General features: G+C 45.6%; 1 protein-coding gene across 4 annotated transcripts in view; it reads right to left on the reverse strand.

The window, feature by feature from the left end:
- The window catches only part of DIS3L2 (DIS3 like 3'-5' exoribonuclease 2), a 354,056-nt gene that overhangs the window by 30,206 nt on the left and 307,075 nt on the right, over positions 1–16,775 (reverse strand). For all 4 annotated transcript variants that reach the window (XM_043445967.1, XM_043445970.1, XM_043445968.1 and 1 more), the window contains exon 14: positions 11,744–11,823. In XM_043445967.1, coding sequence (XP_043301902.1) covers positions 11,744–11,823 — 80 coding nt within the window. The remainder of the gene's footprint in view (positions 1–11,743; positions 11,824–16,775) is intronic.

The following is a 16,775-nucleotide window of genomic DNA, read 5'->3' on the forward strand; positions in this document are numbered from 1 at the left end:
GGAGAGCCCAGATGAAACATTATTCTGAGTGTGTCTGTGAGGGTGTGTTTCTGGTTGTCTGTGAGCAGAACTGGATAAAGTGGTTTGCCCTCTCCAGTGTGGGAGGCCTGAATAGAACAAAAGGGAGAAAAGGGAGTTTGTTCCTCTCCCTGCTCACCATCTCATCTTCTCCCGTCTGCAGACTGTGATTTACCACTGACATTCCTGGTTCTCAGGCCTTCAGACTCCACTAAATTCTACCACCAGCTTTTCTGGATCTCCAGCTTATAGACAGCAGGTCATGGGACTTCTTAGGCTCCATAATCACATGAGCCAATCCCTCATAACAAATCTTCTTTTACATACATACAAATATAAATGCAAATATAAATATATATGTCCTATGGATTTTCTTAGAGAACCCAAACAACATGTCTTCATGATTTTTATAGAGTTTTCTTAAAAGGGATATAAGAAGAATTAACCATAAAGAAAAAAACTGATACACATAAGTACACTGAAATAAAGAATTTCTGTTCATTTAAACACCACCAAAGAGAGTGAAAAGGCAAGCTACCGAGAAGAAGAAGATATTAGCAACAAGGATAACTAACAAAGGACTCATACCCAGAATAGAGAGAAGGGTAAGTCAACAAAAAAAATGGAAAACCCAGAAGAGTAATGGGCACAAAATTTGAAAAGGTGCTCGACTGAATGCTCGACCAATACATATATGAAATCTCATATGCTGCTGTGGGAGTGTTACAGTGGTATAACCACATGGGAAAATTGTTTGACAATATCCATTAAAGCGGGTATTTTCTCTGAGCTAGCAGTTTCACTCCCAGGTATATGCTCAAAAGAAATGTGTGCACCAAAAGACATGTATAAACATAATTATTTATACAAATTGGAACCAAATTGGAAGCAATCCAAATGCTAACTGAATTAATGCAGATTGGATCCATTACAATGTATTTATACAAAGGAAGTCTTACAGCAATGAAAATGAATGAACTAGAACCATATGCAGCAACAAAGATGAATTCTCACAAACACAAAGCTGAAAGAAGAAAGAGACAGAAGAGAAGATGCCAAATGATTCCATTCATATAGGTGGATGGTATCACCAACTCAACGGACGTGAACCTGAGCAAACTCCGAGAGATGGTGGAGGACAAGAAGGCTTGGTGTGCTGCAGTCCGTGGGGTAAGCAAAGAGTCGGACACGACTGAGAAACTGAGCAACAAAGTTCAAAACCGGCAAAACCCATCTACAGTGTTTGAAGGTATGATGGTGGATTCCTTTCTGGAGGAGAGAGGAATATGCAGGAAATGTTCTAGTTCTTGATCCGGGCGAAAGCTACGTGGTGTGTTTGTTTTTTAATAATCTATGAACCAGATGCACATGGCTTGTGCACTTTTCTCTGTGCATGTCAAAGTTCAAAAATGAGTTTATCTAAGAATCTATTTTCCAGTGTGTGGACTATGGAAGAAAATAGTGGAGCGGGTATTAAGCCACACTGTGCGCTGAGACACGGGCCAGTGTACAGGCTGTGTCTGCACCCGGCCGCTGTCCAGTGCAGTGTCCCCGCCGCCGCTGGCTTCCACGCTTCCTCACTCTGGTCGCTTCTGCCCTTTAGAATGCCAACAGGAGCCGAGGGGCTGGGGATTTCCATCAGGGGCTGAGCGCCCTGGTCCAGCGCACCAGGAAACCTCCGCTGAAGAATTCAGCGCTTCACAGCAAGGCCTCAGGCTCCAGCCCTCCCCCACTCTCCCGCGAGGCAGGAAAAGGATGCAGACTCAACACAGCTGAGCAAGAGGTGCCCTGCCCTGCCACCTGTGGGCTGCACTGCCTTGGTAGGAGAGCAGGTGACCGTAACCCAGAGGTAACATAAGCCACAAGGGAGGCGGCCTCGCTGACCCAGGCCTGGCTGCCCTCCCTGCCCGGGGGCCCACTCTATGCAGCTGTTCAGGCCCCACCCTGCCGTGTATCACGTGGCTGAGGCAGATTCCCAGGGAGGGAAGCCGCCGGCTGGCTCTCCTCTGGTTTACAGCTTGACGTGGGGCGGGGCACCTCTTTGGGGACTTGGCTTCCTTTTCTCTTAGGCAGGAGTATTCATACCCCCTTCCCTTCCTATGGGGAAGACTGAGGTCCAAGGAAACACTGCACCTGGGCACCTGGGATATCATTCTTGCCCGGAGTGGGGTGGTGGGAGGGAAAGGAGCCCCCCACCCCCGCCCCAATCTCTCTGAGCGGTGTGACAGCGGAGAAGCACAGCCCTCGCCCATCACCATCTTTACTCCAGAGGCCTAGGCAGGAGTCGGGGCCCGCACACACCACAGGCCGATACTCCAGGCTGCGATGGAGGCAGTGAGTGCACACCTGCCCTGCAAGCGGCCGACTCCAACACGCACACCGCAGCTGCAGGCTTGCCCTGTGAGCTCACTGCTGGCACCTTTCTCTGGCTCAGTCGCCTCCAACTCCCCCCAGACCTCTCCTCCCACCAAACTCCCACCTTTGGTTTCCAGCTCCTACCAAGGGCTTCACCAGGAACAAGAAAGGCATTCTTCATTCTAACCTGGCAGTGTCAGTGGAGGTATGCAGCCTCCCCCCACCCCCCCCACCCCCCTCCCCTCCCCGGCGCCCCTCAGGTTACATCGCTCCTTAGCCCGAGGAACTGGCGTCGGGTCCGAGGTGCAGACACAGAGTGTCATTTCCAAAGTCCTGGAAATGCTGGGAAGGGTCTGTGTTCATCTGAAGTTGTCAGGGCTGCTAGGAAATATTCCATCTGCTTATTTCGGTGAGGGAAGAGGACAAGTCCCGAGCAGAGGAAGAAGCAAATTAAAGGGGCAAGGGGTGAGCGGTGGCTGTCACCAGAAGCCCCGTCCAGACACACAGTCTTGGCCCTCTGGATCTGTGTTCCCAAGGGTGACTGGGCAGGGTAGGGGTCCCCAGGCAGACCGGCCCCTGTGGGATCTGAGGACAGTACTGTGGGCTACACTCTGCCCACCTGGCCTCCTTTCCCCACCCTTCTCCTTCACAGGACCAGGGCAAAATGAGCTTTGGAATCTGCTAGAACTAGGGTGAAATCCAGGCTCTGCTCTTGACCATGGTGCGACCCAGGGCAGGTTAACCTCTCTCTCAGCCTTGTTTTATTTAATCTGCTAAAACTGTGAAAATAATATAACCTTGTTGACTTCTTAAAAAATCTGTAAAAAAAATAAATGAATAAAAAATAAAAAATCTGTAAAGTTATAAAAATTAAGATCTGTCTTGGATGGTTTGGGGTCACAGCCCCTAGCCCAGGGCAGGTGCGCTGTGGGCATTCAGGAGGTGGTTACCTCTACCATAGTCAGGCTGCATGGATCAGAAACTATAGAGGTCATGAGTGAAGTGCAGCCTTGCAATTCAACTCAGCTTCTGCAAGTATGCTTGGCATATTTAATGCTCTTTATAATGATTACTATGCCCCCCATCAGGCAAAAAATGGTACAGAATGATGTAAGTAACTATAATTACTCTACAGAGTCAAGTGAAGTTTCTGCAGCCTTTCTTCTATGTGTTAGTTCTTCAGGATTCATAAAGTATCCAAGGAGACAGTTTTCCCTGACGTCAGACATAATGTAATCCTCATGATAATCCCACAAAAAAAAAAAAAAAAAAAAGACAAGACAAAGGCTGGAAAGAGATTTGACTTCTCAGGAGCCAGGTTCCCTCTCTAAAAGGATTCAGTCAGGTCCCCCAACCGCTTCGTCCAGCAGTATGTGCCAGGTCCTGGGCTAGGCACTAGGGCTGCTGAAACGAACCAATCAAGGCCTTGACCTTAAAAGGACTCAGCCCAGGAGGAGGCAGCGGACAAGCCAACCAGCACCTGGAGTGCACTGATGCCGGAGCAGAGCCAGACAGGAGGGGCGCAGGGCCACTCAGATGGCACTCGTGATTCAGCCTTCGTGACGGCTGTCAGGGGTTGGAATGGCTTCCCCAAAGAAGTGACGCTTCGCTGAGGGTGGAAGAAGTAGAAGTTACCCAGATGGGCGTAAGGGGTGGTGGGAAAGAGCTGTGTTCTAGAAGCAGGGCGTGGCCTGGTCACCCAGAGACACTGTGCAGGTGGCAGGCTCAAGATGTCAGGCAGGGATGGAAGATGGGTTTGCTGGAGTGGGTAGGCGTCCCATCACAGAGCTGTCTTCTGCTGATGGTACCCAGTCCCTCCTACTAGCCCCTGAGCCCCTTAGGCTCACACCAATGTTCATTCAGCTCTCCAGCCTCAATGACTAGTTCTGTACTGGTGCCCCGCAGAAACTCTGTGTATGCTTGTTGAATGGGTCACATTTTACAAAGTTTACTTCAACTTCCGGTTTCTGACAAGACAGTAGACTGAACTGAGGCAGACCTCTTTCCCAACACAAACATGTAGAAAAGATGGACGAGATACTCCAAAAGAATCATCTAAGTGTATGACTGGAGGAGAAGGGGATGACAGAGGATGAGATGGTTGGATGGCATCACCAACTTGATGGTCATGAGTTTGAACAAGCTCTGGGAGTTGGTGATGGACAGGGAGGCCTGGCGTGCTGCAGTCCATGGGGTCTCAAAGAGTTGGACATGACTGAGCGACTGAACTGACTTAAGTGTATGACTGAGCATGAAAGAAAGGAGGGAAAACGGCCAGTTACTTGAAATGAAGAGGAAACTAAGTCAAAGTGGTAATCATTACCACAGCAAAGGGGAGCTGGGAGTATGATACCCTGATACAGTTACAGGAGCGAAGGTTTTAATGCCCACAGGAGGGAGACCATCTGGCTGGAAGCTGGAACTGAGAGGCCCACAGAAAGCCAGGACCCAGGAAGGGCTGCTGGTCTTCAAACAGGGATCAGGAAGCCCTCTTTCCCAGCCCAGAGGACCATCTGTAGGTGGAACAGAGGGGAGGCGCTCCTTTCTGGGGTGGGGATCCCAAGCAAGCCTGGACCGCCTATGGGTGTGGAGGCTGAATGCATACCACCCAGGTTCTGGGAATCCTAAACCAAGAGGTAATGTCAAACTGGCAAGACCTATGGAACTCTCGGGGTCCCAGCAGAATAAACACCAAATCGACGAAAGGACACATGCACAACCCAGGAACGTATGGGACTCTCACAGAGAACACAATCCCCACTAAAGATGACCTGAGAAAACGGAACAAACCACGTGAGGAAATGAACCACCCTATGGTAGGGACCTGACAGAAGCAGAAGATATTAAGAAGAGGTGGCAAGAATACACAGAAGAACTGTACAAAAAAGATCTTCACGACCCAGATAATCACAATGGTATGATCACTCACCTAGAGCCAGACATCCTGGAATATGAAGTCAAGTGGGCCTTAGAAAGCATCACTACAAACAAAGTTAGTGGAGGTGATGGAATTCCAGTTGAGCTATTTCAAATCCTCAAAGATGATGCTGTGAACATGATGCACTCAATATGCCAGCAAATTTGGAAAACTCAGCAGTGGCCACAGGACTGGAAAAGGTCAGTTTTCATTCCAGTCCCTAAGAAAGGCAATGCCAAAGAATGCTCAAACTATCGCACAACTGCACTCATCTCACACACTAGTAAAGTACTGCTCAAAATTCTCCAAGCCAGGCTTCAGCAATACGTGAACCGAGAACTTCCAGATGTTCAAGCTGGTTTTAGAAAAGGAAGAGGAACCAGAGATCAAATTGCCAACATCCACTGGATCATCAAAAAAGCAAAAGAGTTCCAGAAAAACATCTATTTCTGCTTTATTGACTATGCCAAAGCCTTTGACTGTGTGGATCACAACAAACTGTGGAAAATTCTGAAAAAGACAGGAATACCGGACCACATGACCTGCCTCTTAAGAAACCTGTATGCAGGTCAGGAAGCAACAGTTAGAACTGCACATAGAACAACAGACTGGTTCCAAATAGGAAAAGGAGTACGTCAAGGCTGTATATTGTCACCCGTCTTATTTAACTTATATGCAGAGTACATCATGAGAAACGCTGGGCTGGAAGAAGCACAAGCTGGAACCAAGATTGCCGGGAGAAATATCAATAACCTCAGATATGCAGATGACACCACCCTTATGGCAGAAAGTGAAGAGGAACTAAAAAACCTCTTGATGAAAGTGAAAGAGGAGAGTGAAAAGTTGGCTTAAAGCTCAACATTCAGAAAACTAAGATCATGGCATCTGGTCCCATCACTTCATGGGAAATAAGAGGGGGAAACAGTGGAAACAGTGTCAGACTTTATATTCTTTTGGGCTCCACAATCACTGCAGATGGTGATTGCAGCCATGAAATTAAAAGATGCTTACTCCTTGGAAGGAAAGTCATGACCAACCTAGATAGCATATTAAAAAGCAGAGACATTACTTTGCCAACAAAGGTCCGTCTAGTCAAGGCTATGGTTTTTCCATTGGTCATGTATGGATGTGAGAGTTGGACTGTGAAGAAAGCTGAGCGCCGAAAAATTGATGCTTTTGAACTGTGGTGTTGGAGAAGACTCTTGAGAGTCCCTTGGACTGCAAGGAGATCCAACCAGTCCATCCTAAAGGAGATCAGTCCTGGGTGTTCACTGGAAGGACTGATGCTGAAGCTGAAACTCCAATACTTTGGCCACCTCATGCCAAGAGTTGACTCGTTGGAAAAGACCCTGATGCTGGGAGGGATTGGGGGCAGGAGGAGAAGGGGACGACACAAGAGGAGATGGCTGGATGGCGTCACCGACTTGATGGGCATGAGTCTGAGTAAACTCCGGGAGTTGGTGATGGACAGGGAGGCCTGGCGTGCTGCAATTCACGGGGTCACAAAGAGTCGGACACAACTGAGCAACTGAACTGAAGTGAACTGAAAGCCAAGTCATCAGAGACTACGTTTGGGAGAACAGGTACTCTTAGAAGTAGAAATAAGTGAACAATCAGAAAGGGGTTATAAAATAAGTATAATAAAAATAACTAGAACATATGAAAGGAAGAGAAATAGTGAAAAACTAGGACACACAAAAAGAACAGGGGGAAAAAATAGGCTGATTTTTAAAAAGCTCCAAATATAACACCTAAAAATTAAAAATAAAAAACTAAACACTCCAATCAGAATGGAGTATCCAAGAGCACACTACAAACAGCTACTAGGAGAGTAGTGGACTTCCCAGCTGGTGCTAGTGGTAAAGAACCTGCCTGCCAATGCAGGAGATGTAACAGACATGGGTTCCATCCCTGGGTCAGGAAGATCCCGTGGAGAAGGAAATGGCAACCCACTCCAGTATCCTTGCCTGGGAAATCCAACGGACAGAGGAACCTGACAGGCTGCAGCAGACAGGGTTGCAAAAGTGTTGGAAATGACCTAGCGACTAAACAACCACCACCTTGAAGTCATGGGCCAGGCTTGATTTACCTTTGTCTCCGTAGCACCTCGCACACACACAATGCCTGGAGTAGGGGCTTACTAAATGTTGAACTGAATTCTCATGAATCACTTGTTCACCTTTTGACGCCTGTTTCTTGCTCTAGGAAGAGATCTCCAAAACCCAGTTTGAGGAACATGACTGGATCAGCTCTGGCTTCACTGGATTTCATATTAAAGGTAGGTGAAGTTTCTCCAACAGAGAAAAAGAAGGTTGTCTGCAGGTATGTGGGCTGTGAAGGGCGGTGGGGAGACAGAGGCCTCACACCCCTTAGATGCAGATTTGAACAGCCTTGGGAGGCTGGCAGAATAATTGGAGGAGAAGGCTTTACTAATCTAACCCGAGGCACAAGAAGGCAGCTTCTTTACCCTAATGATCTCAGAACTTTAAGAATGTTTATCTGGGGACTTCCCTGGTGGTCCAGTGGCTAAGACTCCATGCTTCCAATGCAGATTTGATCCCTGGTCAGGGAACTAGATCCCACATGTCACCACTGAAGATCCCACATGCTGCAAACTAAGACCTGGTGCAGCCAAATAAATGAATATTGTAAAGGAAAACTTAAAAAAAAAAAAAAAAGAATATTTACCTGAGAACTGTGCCCTCCAAAGTCTAAGTCCCACCAGAGATGGACAAGTCCAAGGTCCTGTTCTCCCTGGAGCCCAGAGGCCGAAAGGAGCTTCTTCATGGAGAAGGAGAATGGCATGACGTGGAGTCATGGATCGGGGCTACTAGGATGTTCCAGGAAAGAACACGGATACAAGAGTCCAGGAAGCAGAAAAGCAGAGTGCCTATTTTCAAAGCTATTCCATCTGATGGCAAAGACCACTGGGGAGAACGCGAGAGCCTCAGTACTTACTCAGAAAAACTTCTTTGCTGACGGATTGCATTTGGCAGTGATAAATACTAAAATGATTACAAATTATACTGCAGGGAATACCCAGATAAAAGTAGGAGTTTCAATAATTAATCGTACCCAACTAATATCCAGGTGGGGCTTCCCTGGTGGCTTAGCAGTAAAGAATCTGCCTGCAATGCAGGAGAGCTGGATTTGATCCTTGGGTCTAAGATCCCTTAGAGAAGGGAATGGCTACCGACTCCACTATTCTTGCCTGGGAAATCCCACGGACCAAGAAGCCTGGTGGGCTACAGTCCACAGGGTCACAAAAAGAGTCGGACAAGACTGACAGATTAAAACAACAATATTCACTAATTTCTTCTGTACGTAGAACCTTATTTCTCTGCTGCTGTTGCCTTCATTTTTTTGGCTGAGACAACATGAAGTGTTGTCTAAGCCCCACTTAGGGGCTGGGCTGAAATCTCACTTCCTAAACACCAATGTTGAGATTCAGGCAGTCGAGGAATTGTCCCTGAAAGTGAACAGAGAACCACAGACAGGGCAGAGCCAGGGGAGAGAGAAGAATGTCTCAGCCAAGCTCAGGGGGTTCTCCACGCTTGACTTCAAGGTCACAGCGGGAAGAGGAGTCTAGTCTGCCTTCGGACAGAGTGCTCATGGACAGAGACCTGCAAGAGGCATGTGCACCAGCCTCTGCCCCAATCAGTACTCTGCAAGCTGCCGCCACAGTTCACGGAGGCGGCCCTGCTGGCACTGGGAAAACAGAAGGGAAGTCATGAGATGATTTTTCTGTTTGGGAAGGAGAGGGCATCAACACTTACTGCAGGCACTCTATGTGCTAGGCTGGCGACAATGTCACCCCATTGAATCCCCATGACAGTCATGCCAGAAAAGTATCATTAATCCCATTGCTCTTAAGAGATGAAAAAACTTGAGGCTCAGGGAGGTTAGAAAACTTGTCCACAGGTTGAGAATGAACCCCAAGGCTGCCTCTAAGAGGATCAAGAGAAAACCGCAGAGGGGGCCACCGAGGCATCTATCACACTTCCTGAGATCATGGCTCCTACCCAGTTTCCTACACAAAGGCTTTCTCTTACAGGTCCTCAGTCAAAGCTTATCAATACTCACAACTCCTACATTCTCTCCTATATTGCTTTGTCTGATAACATGCTAGTTATCAGAATCAGGGACTAGGCCAAGAAACAAAGCTAGCTCTTCTCTCTGATCAGCTTTAATAACAATGTCAGTTGTTGTCACCAGACCTCAGAACTGCTCAGACATGGACTTCAAGCTACTGCCCTTCTCCAACTGAACAGAAACTCTGTCAACCTTATTTCCAAAGAGCAGAGAGTCAGGCCGTGAACCTGACACTATTGTGTTACCGGGGCCACAGTCTGTCATGTGAAGGGCTGCCTTCTGACATGATGGCCTGGAAATCCTGCAACTGTTTTCCAGAAACAGAGCCATCCAAGAAGAGTGATGGTGTTAAAGGATGCTTGGTCAACTTTCCTGAACGACTGATTTGGCGGGAATTGTGGGTACACAATAGCTTAGGATAGCATTCTCCTAAGGATAAATTACAAATGAATAACACCTTGAAAGTAATCTGAATGGAGATTTGGTCTTGAAGGCACTCAGTAACCCATCTGCCACCAATAACAGAGCAAGAGTTCTTGAGGAAGATGCAAGTTTTCTTCTAGAAGGTTCCACTGGCATGTGCCTATTTGATCCTTCCACTGGGTAAAACAAACCAGCTTGGATACTTAAACAATTAGTCCTCACGTCCAGGTTGGGACTATTCTTGTCATCACTGAGTAGCACCTTGGGACAACAGCTGTCTTTCATCTATTTTCTTCCCAGAGTTAATGTGATAATGTTGACTCTGCCTCACTCAGCTGAGGCAAGTGACCTTAAACAAGTTACTTACATTCCCTAGACCTCAGTTTCTGCAAATACAATAGTAATAGAAGAAAATTCTTCAGGTTATCATGAGAATTAAATGGGATAACACTTAATTACAGTACTATCCCTCGACTAGTCCGCCTAGTCAAAGCTATGGTTTTTCCAGCAATCACATATAGATGTGAGAGTTGGACTATAAAGAAAGCTGAGTGTTGAAGAATTGATGCTTTTGAACTGTGGTGTTGGAGAAGACTCTTGAGAGTCCCTTGGACATCAAAGAGATCCAACCAGTCCAACCTAAAGGAAATGAGTCCTGAATATTCATTGGAAGATCTGATGCTGAAGCTGAAACTCCATTACTTTGGCCACCTGATGGGAAGAACTGACTCATTTGAAAAGACCCTGATGCTGGGAAAGATTGAAGGCAGGAGAAGAAGGGGACAACAGAGGATGAGATGGTTGGATGGCATCACTGACTCAATGGACATGAATGTGAGGAAGCTCTGGGAGTTGGTGATGGACAGGGAAGCCTGGCGTGCTGCAGTTCATGGGGTGGCAAAGAATCTGACACCCCTGAGCAACAGAACTGACTGATCCCTCGACTGTGATACACACAGTAGGTGCTCAATGGCAGCTGCCTTCACCATTCATCACGGTCATCGTCTTCTTCAGGGCACACCCCTCACCTCACTCATCACCACTTTCACTGTCCCACAGACAATCATTCACAGTCAAGGGGGCAGTCTGTGATGAAGAAAAGAGGTGTATAAAACTATGCCAGGAGCCATCTTTGTAATAAGGTCACCAACTTAAACCTCTGTAGGTACCCACGAATGGCCCATCTCTAAAATTCCTAAGGTAAGGAGGAGGGACACATTGGGAAATTGGGATTGACATTTCCACACTACTATATATAAAATAGATAACTGACAAGAACCTACTATATAGCACAGGGAGCTCTGCTCATTACTCTGTCATGACTTATATGGGAAAAGAATCTAAAAAAAGAGTGGATGTATGTATATGGAAAACTGATTCACTTTGTTGGACAGCAGAAACTAACACAACATTGTAAATCAACTATATTCCAATAAAAATTATTAAAAACAATTGAAAACAAATTCACAAGGCAGGCAGACTATCACAACAAACTCCTATAAATAGTATAGTCAGACTGAACTACAACAAAAGTCACACAGTGAACCCAATAAGCAAGCACATGATTGGAGATGAAGTAGGGGTGGGGGGTCAAGAAGAGCTGGAGCCTGGAAAGAAGGTTTGCTTTGGAATATATTGGGATAGCCAAAAACCTTGTTCGGGTTTTCCCGCAAGCCCTGCACGAATCTTTCAGCCAAGCCAATACTCCTAACACATTACCTCTGCTCTGACACAAGTATTTTCACATCCTATACAGAAGGGCAAAAGAGATTTTACAGGAGAAATACTTTTGTGCCAGCTATTTTCTAGTACATTCACAAAAAGTGTGACTGCCTCCCTGAGGATCTCTTAGTCAGGGAAGCCGCGTATATGGAAGCCCAGGGGTGCTACCTCCACAGGACAGGGTCAGGTGACACACTTTCCCACAGAGTGGCTTACTTGTTGCTGTCTCGGTACTCGTAGACATGACATCCTTGAGGCAACCCAGTCTCATGGTCCAGAGTGAAAGCAAGCTTTAGCTGCATAAAGAGAGAAGGGAAAAACGAGTACATTTTAGGCAGTGACAGCTGAAATGAAAAACAACAACAAGAAAACCAGCAAAATCACTTTCCCTCAAGAGGACGTGTTGTGGAGAACCTGGCCTGCCCGCCCTGGGAAGAGCCTGCACCCTACAGGGACACGGGTGTCAAGGAGAATTGTCACCAGGACTCAAGTTCTCCATTCAGCGAGCAACAACTTTTATTAAAGCCCCTACTTGGTGCCAGACTCTGAGTGAGCAGATGGGGAAAGAGCAGAGAACAGTAGCAGAGAGGATCTTATGGTTTAGTAGAGGAGACAGACATCCATTACATAATCGTGCTGATGAATGGAAAAAACATTTATACATATAATATATATATATGAAACTTTAAATAGGTTCTCTGAAGAAGAAAAAGAAACCTCCTGTGTTTCTAGAGGGGTAAATAACTTGACCTAGACTGGGAATGTGGGAAGGCGGAGGGGAGAAGAGGGCCTCCTTGGCAGAGCCCTGGGTGCAGGACTTGCAGGAGCTGAAGGATGGATTGGGGGCAGGGCGGGTATGTTGAGCAATGATGCTGGAGAGGAAGGCCAGGGCAGGGTATGCAGGGCCTTCTGAGTCATGTTGGAATTTCTGACCTTTACCTTATCTAGCAAAGGGAAGCCTCTGACATGTTTTAAGAAAGGGTAGATGACACGACCAAAGTTACATTTTAGCAGGATCCCTTTGTCTATTATGTAGAGCAAAGACCACAGGGGAGAGAGAAGAAGTGGGAGCCCCTGTGGCAGGTGACTGAGCAGTGCAGGTGATTGGTGATAGGGCTGGAGCAGAGGGCAGGTGGGCGAGATGAAGAGAAACGGACAGTGTGAGATCTTGAGTAAAGGTTCAGGAACAGAATGCACAGAATATGCTGATGGATTCAGTGCTGGAGAATGTGAGGACAGAAAACAGGAAGTCGAGGATGGTTCAAGTTTTTGATGTAAACAACCAGGAAGGTGGTGGTTCCACTGCTGAGCTGGAGGACTGAACGCAGGGATGGGCAGACAGTCCAACGTCTGATTTTGGCCATGTTGACTTGGAGGCGCTCCTTAGCTTTTTCCTGATTAGGGAAGATCAGGAACAAGGATTCTGGTGATGATGTCTTGGTTTCTTTCCGGATTCTGAGGGGAGTGCTCAGGTGTGGCTGAGAAGCCAGAGCTCTGTGAGTTGTGTCTGCCCTGCTGGGGCCCAGACAGCTAGGGCAGCTCTAACAATTCCAAATGCAGAGCCAGTTATCAGATTTACAAATTTCCTGGGTTAACATCACCAGGGAGGGAATTCCCTGGAGGTCCAGTGGTTAGGACTTGGTGATTTTACTGTGATGGTCTGGGGTTCAATCTAAGATCCTGCAAGCCACACAGTGTGGCCAAAATAATTCAATTAAACTTAAAAAAATCACCAGGGAAATTTTTAACTAAAATTAACTGCACATTAGGAGGATATATTATTATAACTTTTCTTTTTTAACTGCAAGGCTGCTGACACAACTACTGATCTGCATCATTAGATTCTGGATGCCTTTCCTCTTCCTTAGAGGGACATGAGCCTGTAGGAATGGCTTGTCCTCTCACTGACCCAGATGAAAATAAAAAAGCAGAAACAAGCCCTGTTTCACCAGCATGGAGCCAGGAACTTCGAGTCAAAGGCATGTTTTCCCCACAGAGCACCACTTGGATCTTCCCAGACCTCTTTCAGTAAAACAGAAAACAGTTATTTACAAATATCTGTTAATTATAACCCCCCTTTTTTTTCTTTACTTTCCTTTTTATAGCTAAATTCAGGTCTCTATATATTTAGTCCATTTCAAAGACTCTACTGCTTAGAAATTTTCAAATCCTTTGATTCAGTGTTCAAGTTACAAATTTATGACTCGGAGAAGTATCATAAATGTAGGAGGAGAGAGTTTTCTTTTAAAAAACTATTTACTTCAGTATTATTTATTGGAAAGACTCTGAAAAACCAGAAATAGCAGAATAGTTAAATAAACCATACTAGAGTCAGGTGCAGAATAGCATACGGCTGTTAAATGGTTTATAAAGAATTTTTATAAAAATTCTTTAATAAAATATTTTATTTTATTGGAAAATAAATAAAACTGGGAAAATATTTGGGTTAGATGAAAAGAAGCAAGATGCATATTTGATCACATACCCCCAAAAAAGTACATTAAAAAAAAACCACACAGACGGCATAGGAGACTGGAAGGAACAATGTCAAAATGGCAACAGCAATTGTTGTTGTTGTTCAGTTGCTCATTCATGTCCAACTCTTTGTGACCCCCAGGACTGCAGCATGCCAGGCTTCCCTGTCCTTCACCACCTCCAGGAGCTTGCTCAAACTCATGTCCATTGAGTCGGTGATGCCATCCAATCATCTTGAACACTGTCATCCCCTTCTCTCCTACCTTCTATCTTTCCCAACATCAGGGTCTTTTCCAATAAGTTGGCTCTTCTCATCAGGTGGCCAAAGTATTGGAGCTTCAGCTTCAGCATCAGTCTTTCCAATGAATATTCAGGGTTGATTTCCTTTAGGACTGACTGGTTTGATCTCCTTGCTGTCCAAAAGCCTCTCAAGACTGCAACAGTGATGGCTTGACTTTCTTTGCATTTTCCAAAGTCTTTATGAGAAACATGATGAGATAAAATCTGTTGTCCTTAGTCACAGAGAAAAATTTGAAAATGTAATTTTTAATCCAAATCTATGACCCAACCACTAATGCTGAAGAAGCTGAAGCTGAACCGTTCTATTATGACCTACAAGACGTTCTAGAATTAACACCCGAAAAAGATGTCCTTTTTATTATAGGGGGCTGGAATGCAAAAGTAGGAAGTGAAGAGATACCTGGAGTAACAGGCAACTTTGGCCTTGGAGTACAAAATGAAGCAGGGCAAAGGCTAATAGAGTTTGACCAAGAGAATGCATTGGTCATAGCAAACACCCTCTTCCAACAACACAAGAGACGACTTTACTCATGGACATTACCAGATGGCCAATTCAGAAATCAGATTGATTATATTATTTGCAGCTGAATATGGAGAAACTCTATACAGTCAGCAAAAACAAGACTGGGAGCTGACTGTGGCACAGATCATGAACTCTTTATTGCCAAATTCAGACTTAAACTGAAGAAAGTAGGGAAAACCACCAGACCACTCAGTTCAGTTCAGCTCAGTCACTCAGTCATGTCCAACTCTTTGCAACCCCATGAACTGCAGCACGCCAGGCCTCCCTATCCATCACCAACTCCCGGAGCCTACCCAAACTCATGTCCATTGAGTCAGTGATGCCATCCAACCATCTCATCCTCTGTTGGCCCCTTCTCCTCCTGCCCTCAGTCTTTCCCAGCATCAGGGTCTTTTCAATTGAGTCAGCTCTTCGCATGAGGTGGCCAAAGTATTGGAGTTTCAGCTTGAACATCAGTCCTTCCAATGAACACCCAGGATTATCTCCTTTAGGATGGACTGGTTAGATCTCCGTGCAGTCCAAGGGACTCTCAAGAGTCTTCTCCAACACCACAGTTCAAAAGCATCAATTCTTCGGCACTCAGCTTTCTTTATAGTCCAACTCTCACATCCATACATGACTACTGGATTTGAAATCCCTTACGATCATACAGTGGAAGTGACAAATAGATTCAAGTTCAAGGGATTAGTTCTGATAGACAGAATGCCTGAAGAACTATGGATGAAGGTTTGTGACACTGTACAGAGAAGGCAGTGATCAAGACCATCCCCAAGAAAAAGAAATGCAAAAAGGCAAAATGGTTATGTGAGGAGGTTTTACAAATAGCTGAGAAAAGAAGAGAAGCTAAAGGGAAAGGAGAAAAGGAAAGATATACCCATCTGAATGCAGAGTTCCAAAGACTAGCAAGGAGAGATAAGAAAACCTTTCTCGGTGATCAGTGCAAAGAAATAGAGGAAAACAATAGAATGGGAAAGACTAGAGATCTCTTCAAGAAAATTAGAGATACCAAGGGAACATTTCATGCAAAGATGGGCACCATAAAGGACAGAAATGGTATGGAACTAACAGAAGCTGAAGATATTAAGAAGAGCTGGCAAAAATACACAGAAGAACTGCACAAAAAAGATCTTCAAGACCCAGATAATCATGATGGTGTGATCACTCACCTAGAGCCAGATATCCCGGAATTCGAAGTTAAGTGGGCCTCAGGAAGCATCGCTATGAACAAAGATAGTGGAGGTGATGGAATTCCAGTTGAGCTATTTCAAATCCTCAAAGATGATGCTGTGAACATGCTGCACTCAATATGCCAGCAAATTTGGAAAACTCAGCAGTGGCCACAGGACTGGAAAAGGTCAGTTTTCATTCCGATCCCAAAGGAAGGCAATGCCAAAAATGTTCAAATTACGCCACAATTGCATTCACTTCACACTCTAGCAAAGTACTGCTCAAAATTCTCCAAGCGAATACATGAACCGAGTACATACTCCAAACAGTACATGATCCGAGCTGGATTTAGAAAAGGCAGAGGAACCAGAGACCAAATTGCCAACATCCACTGGATCACAGAAAAAGCAAGAGAGTTACAGAGAATCATCTACTTCCACTGTATTGACTACACCAAAGCCTTTGACTGTGTGGATCACAACAAACTCTGGAAAATTCTTACAGAGATGTGAATACCAAACCACCTTACCTGCTTCCTAAGAAATCTGTATGCAGGTCAAGGAAACAGTTAGAACAAGACATGGAACAACTGGCTGGTTCCAAATTGGGAAAGGAGTACATCAAGGCTATATACTGTCACCCTGCTTATTTAACTTACATGCAGAGTATGTCATGAGAAATGCAGGGCTGGATGAAGCACAAGCCCTTGATTCCAGGGCTGGAATCAAGATTGCTGGGAGAAATCTCAATAACCTCAGATATGCAGATGATACCACCCTTATT

This window comes from Cervus canadensis, chromosome 24 (assembly GCF_019320065.1).
Source record: "Cervus canadensis isolate Bull #8, Minnesota chromosome 24, ASM1932006v1, whole genome shotgun sequence".
Taxonomy (NCBI): domain Eukaryota; kingdom Metazoa; phylum Chordata; class Mammalia; order Artiodactyla; family Cervidae; genus Cervus; species Cervus canadensis.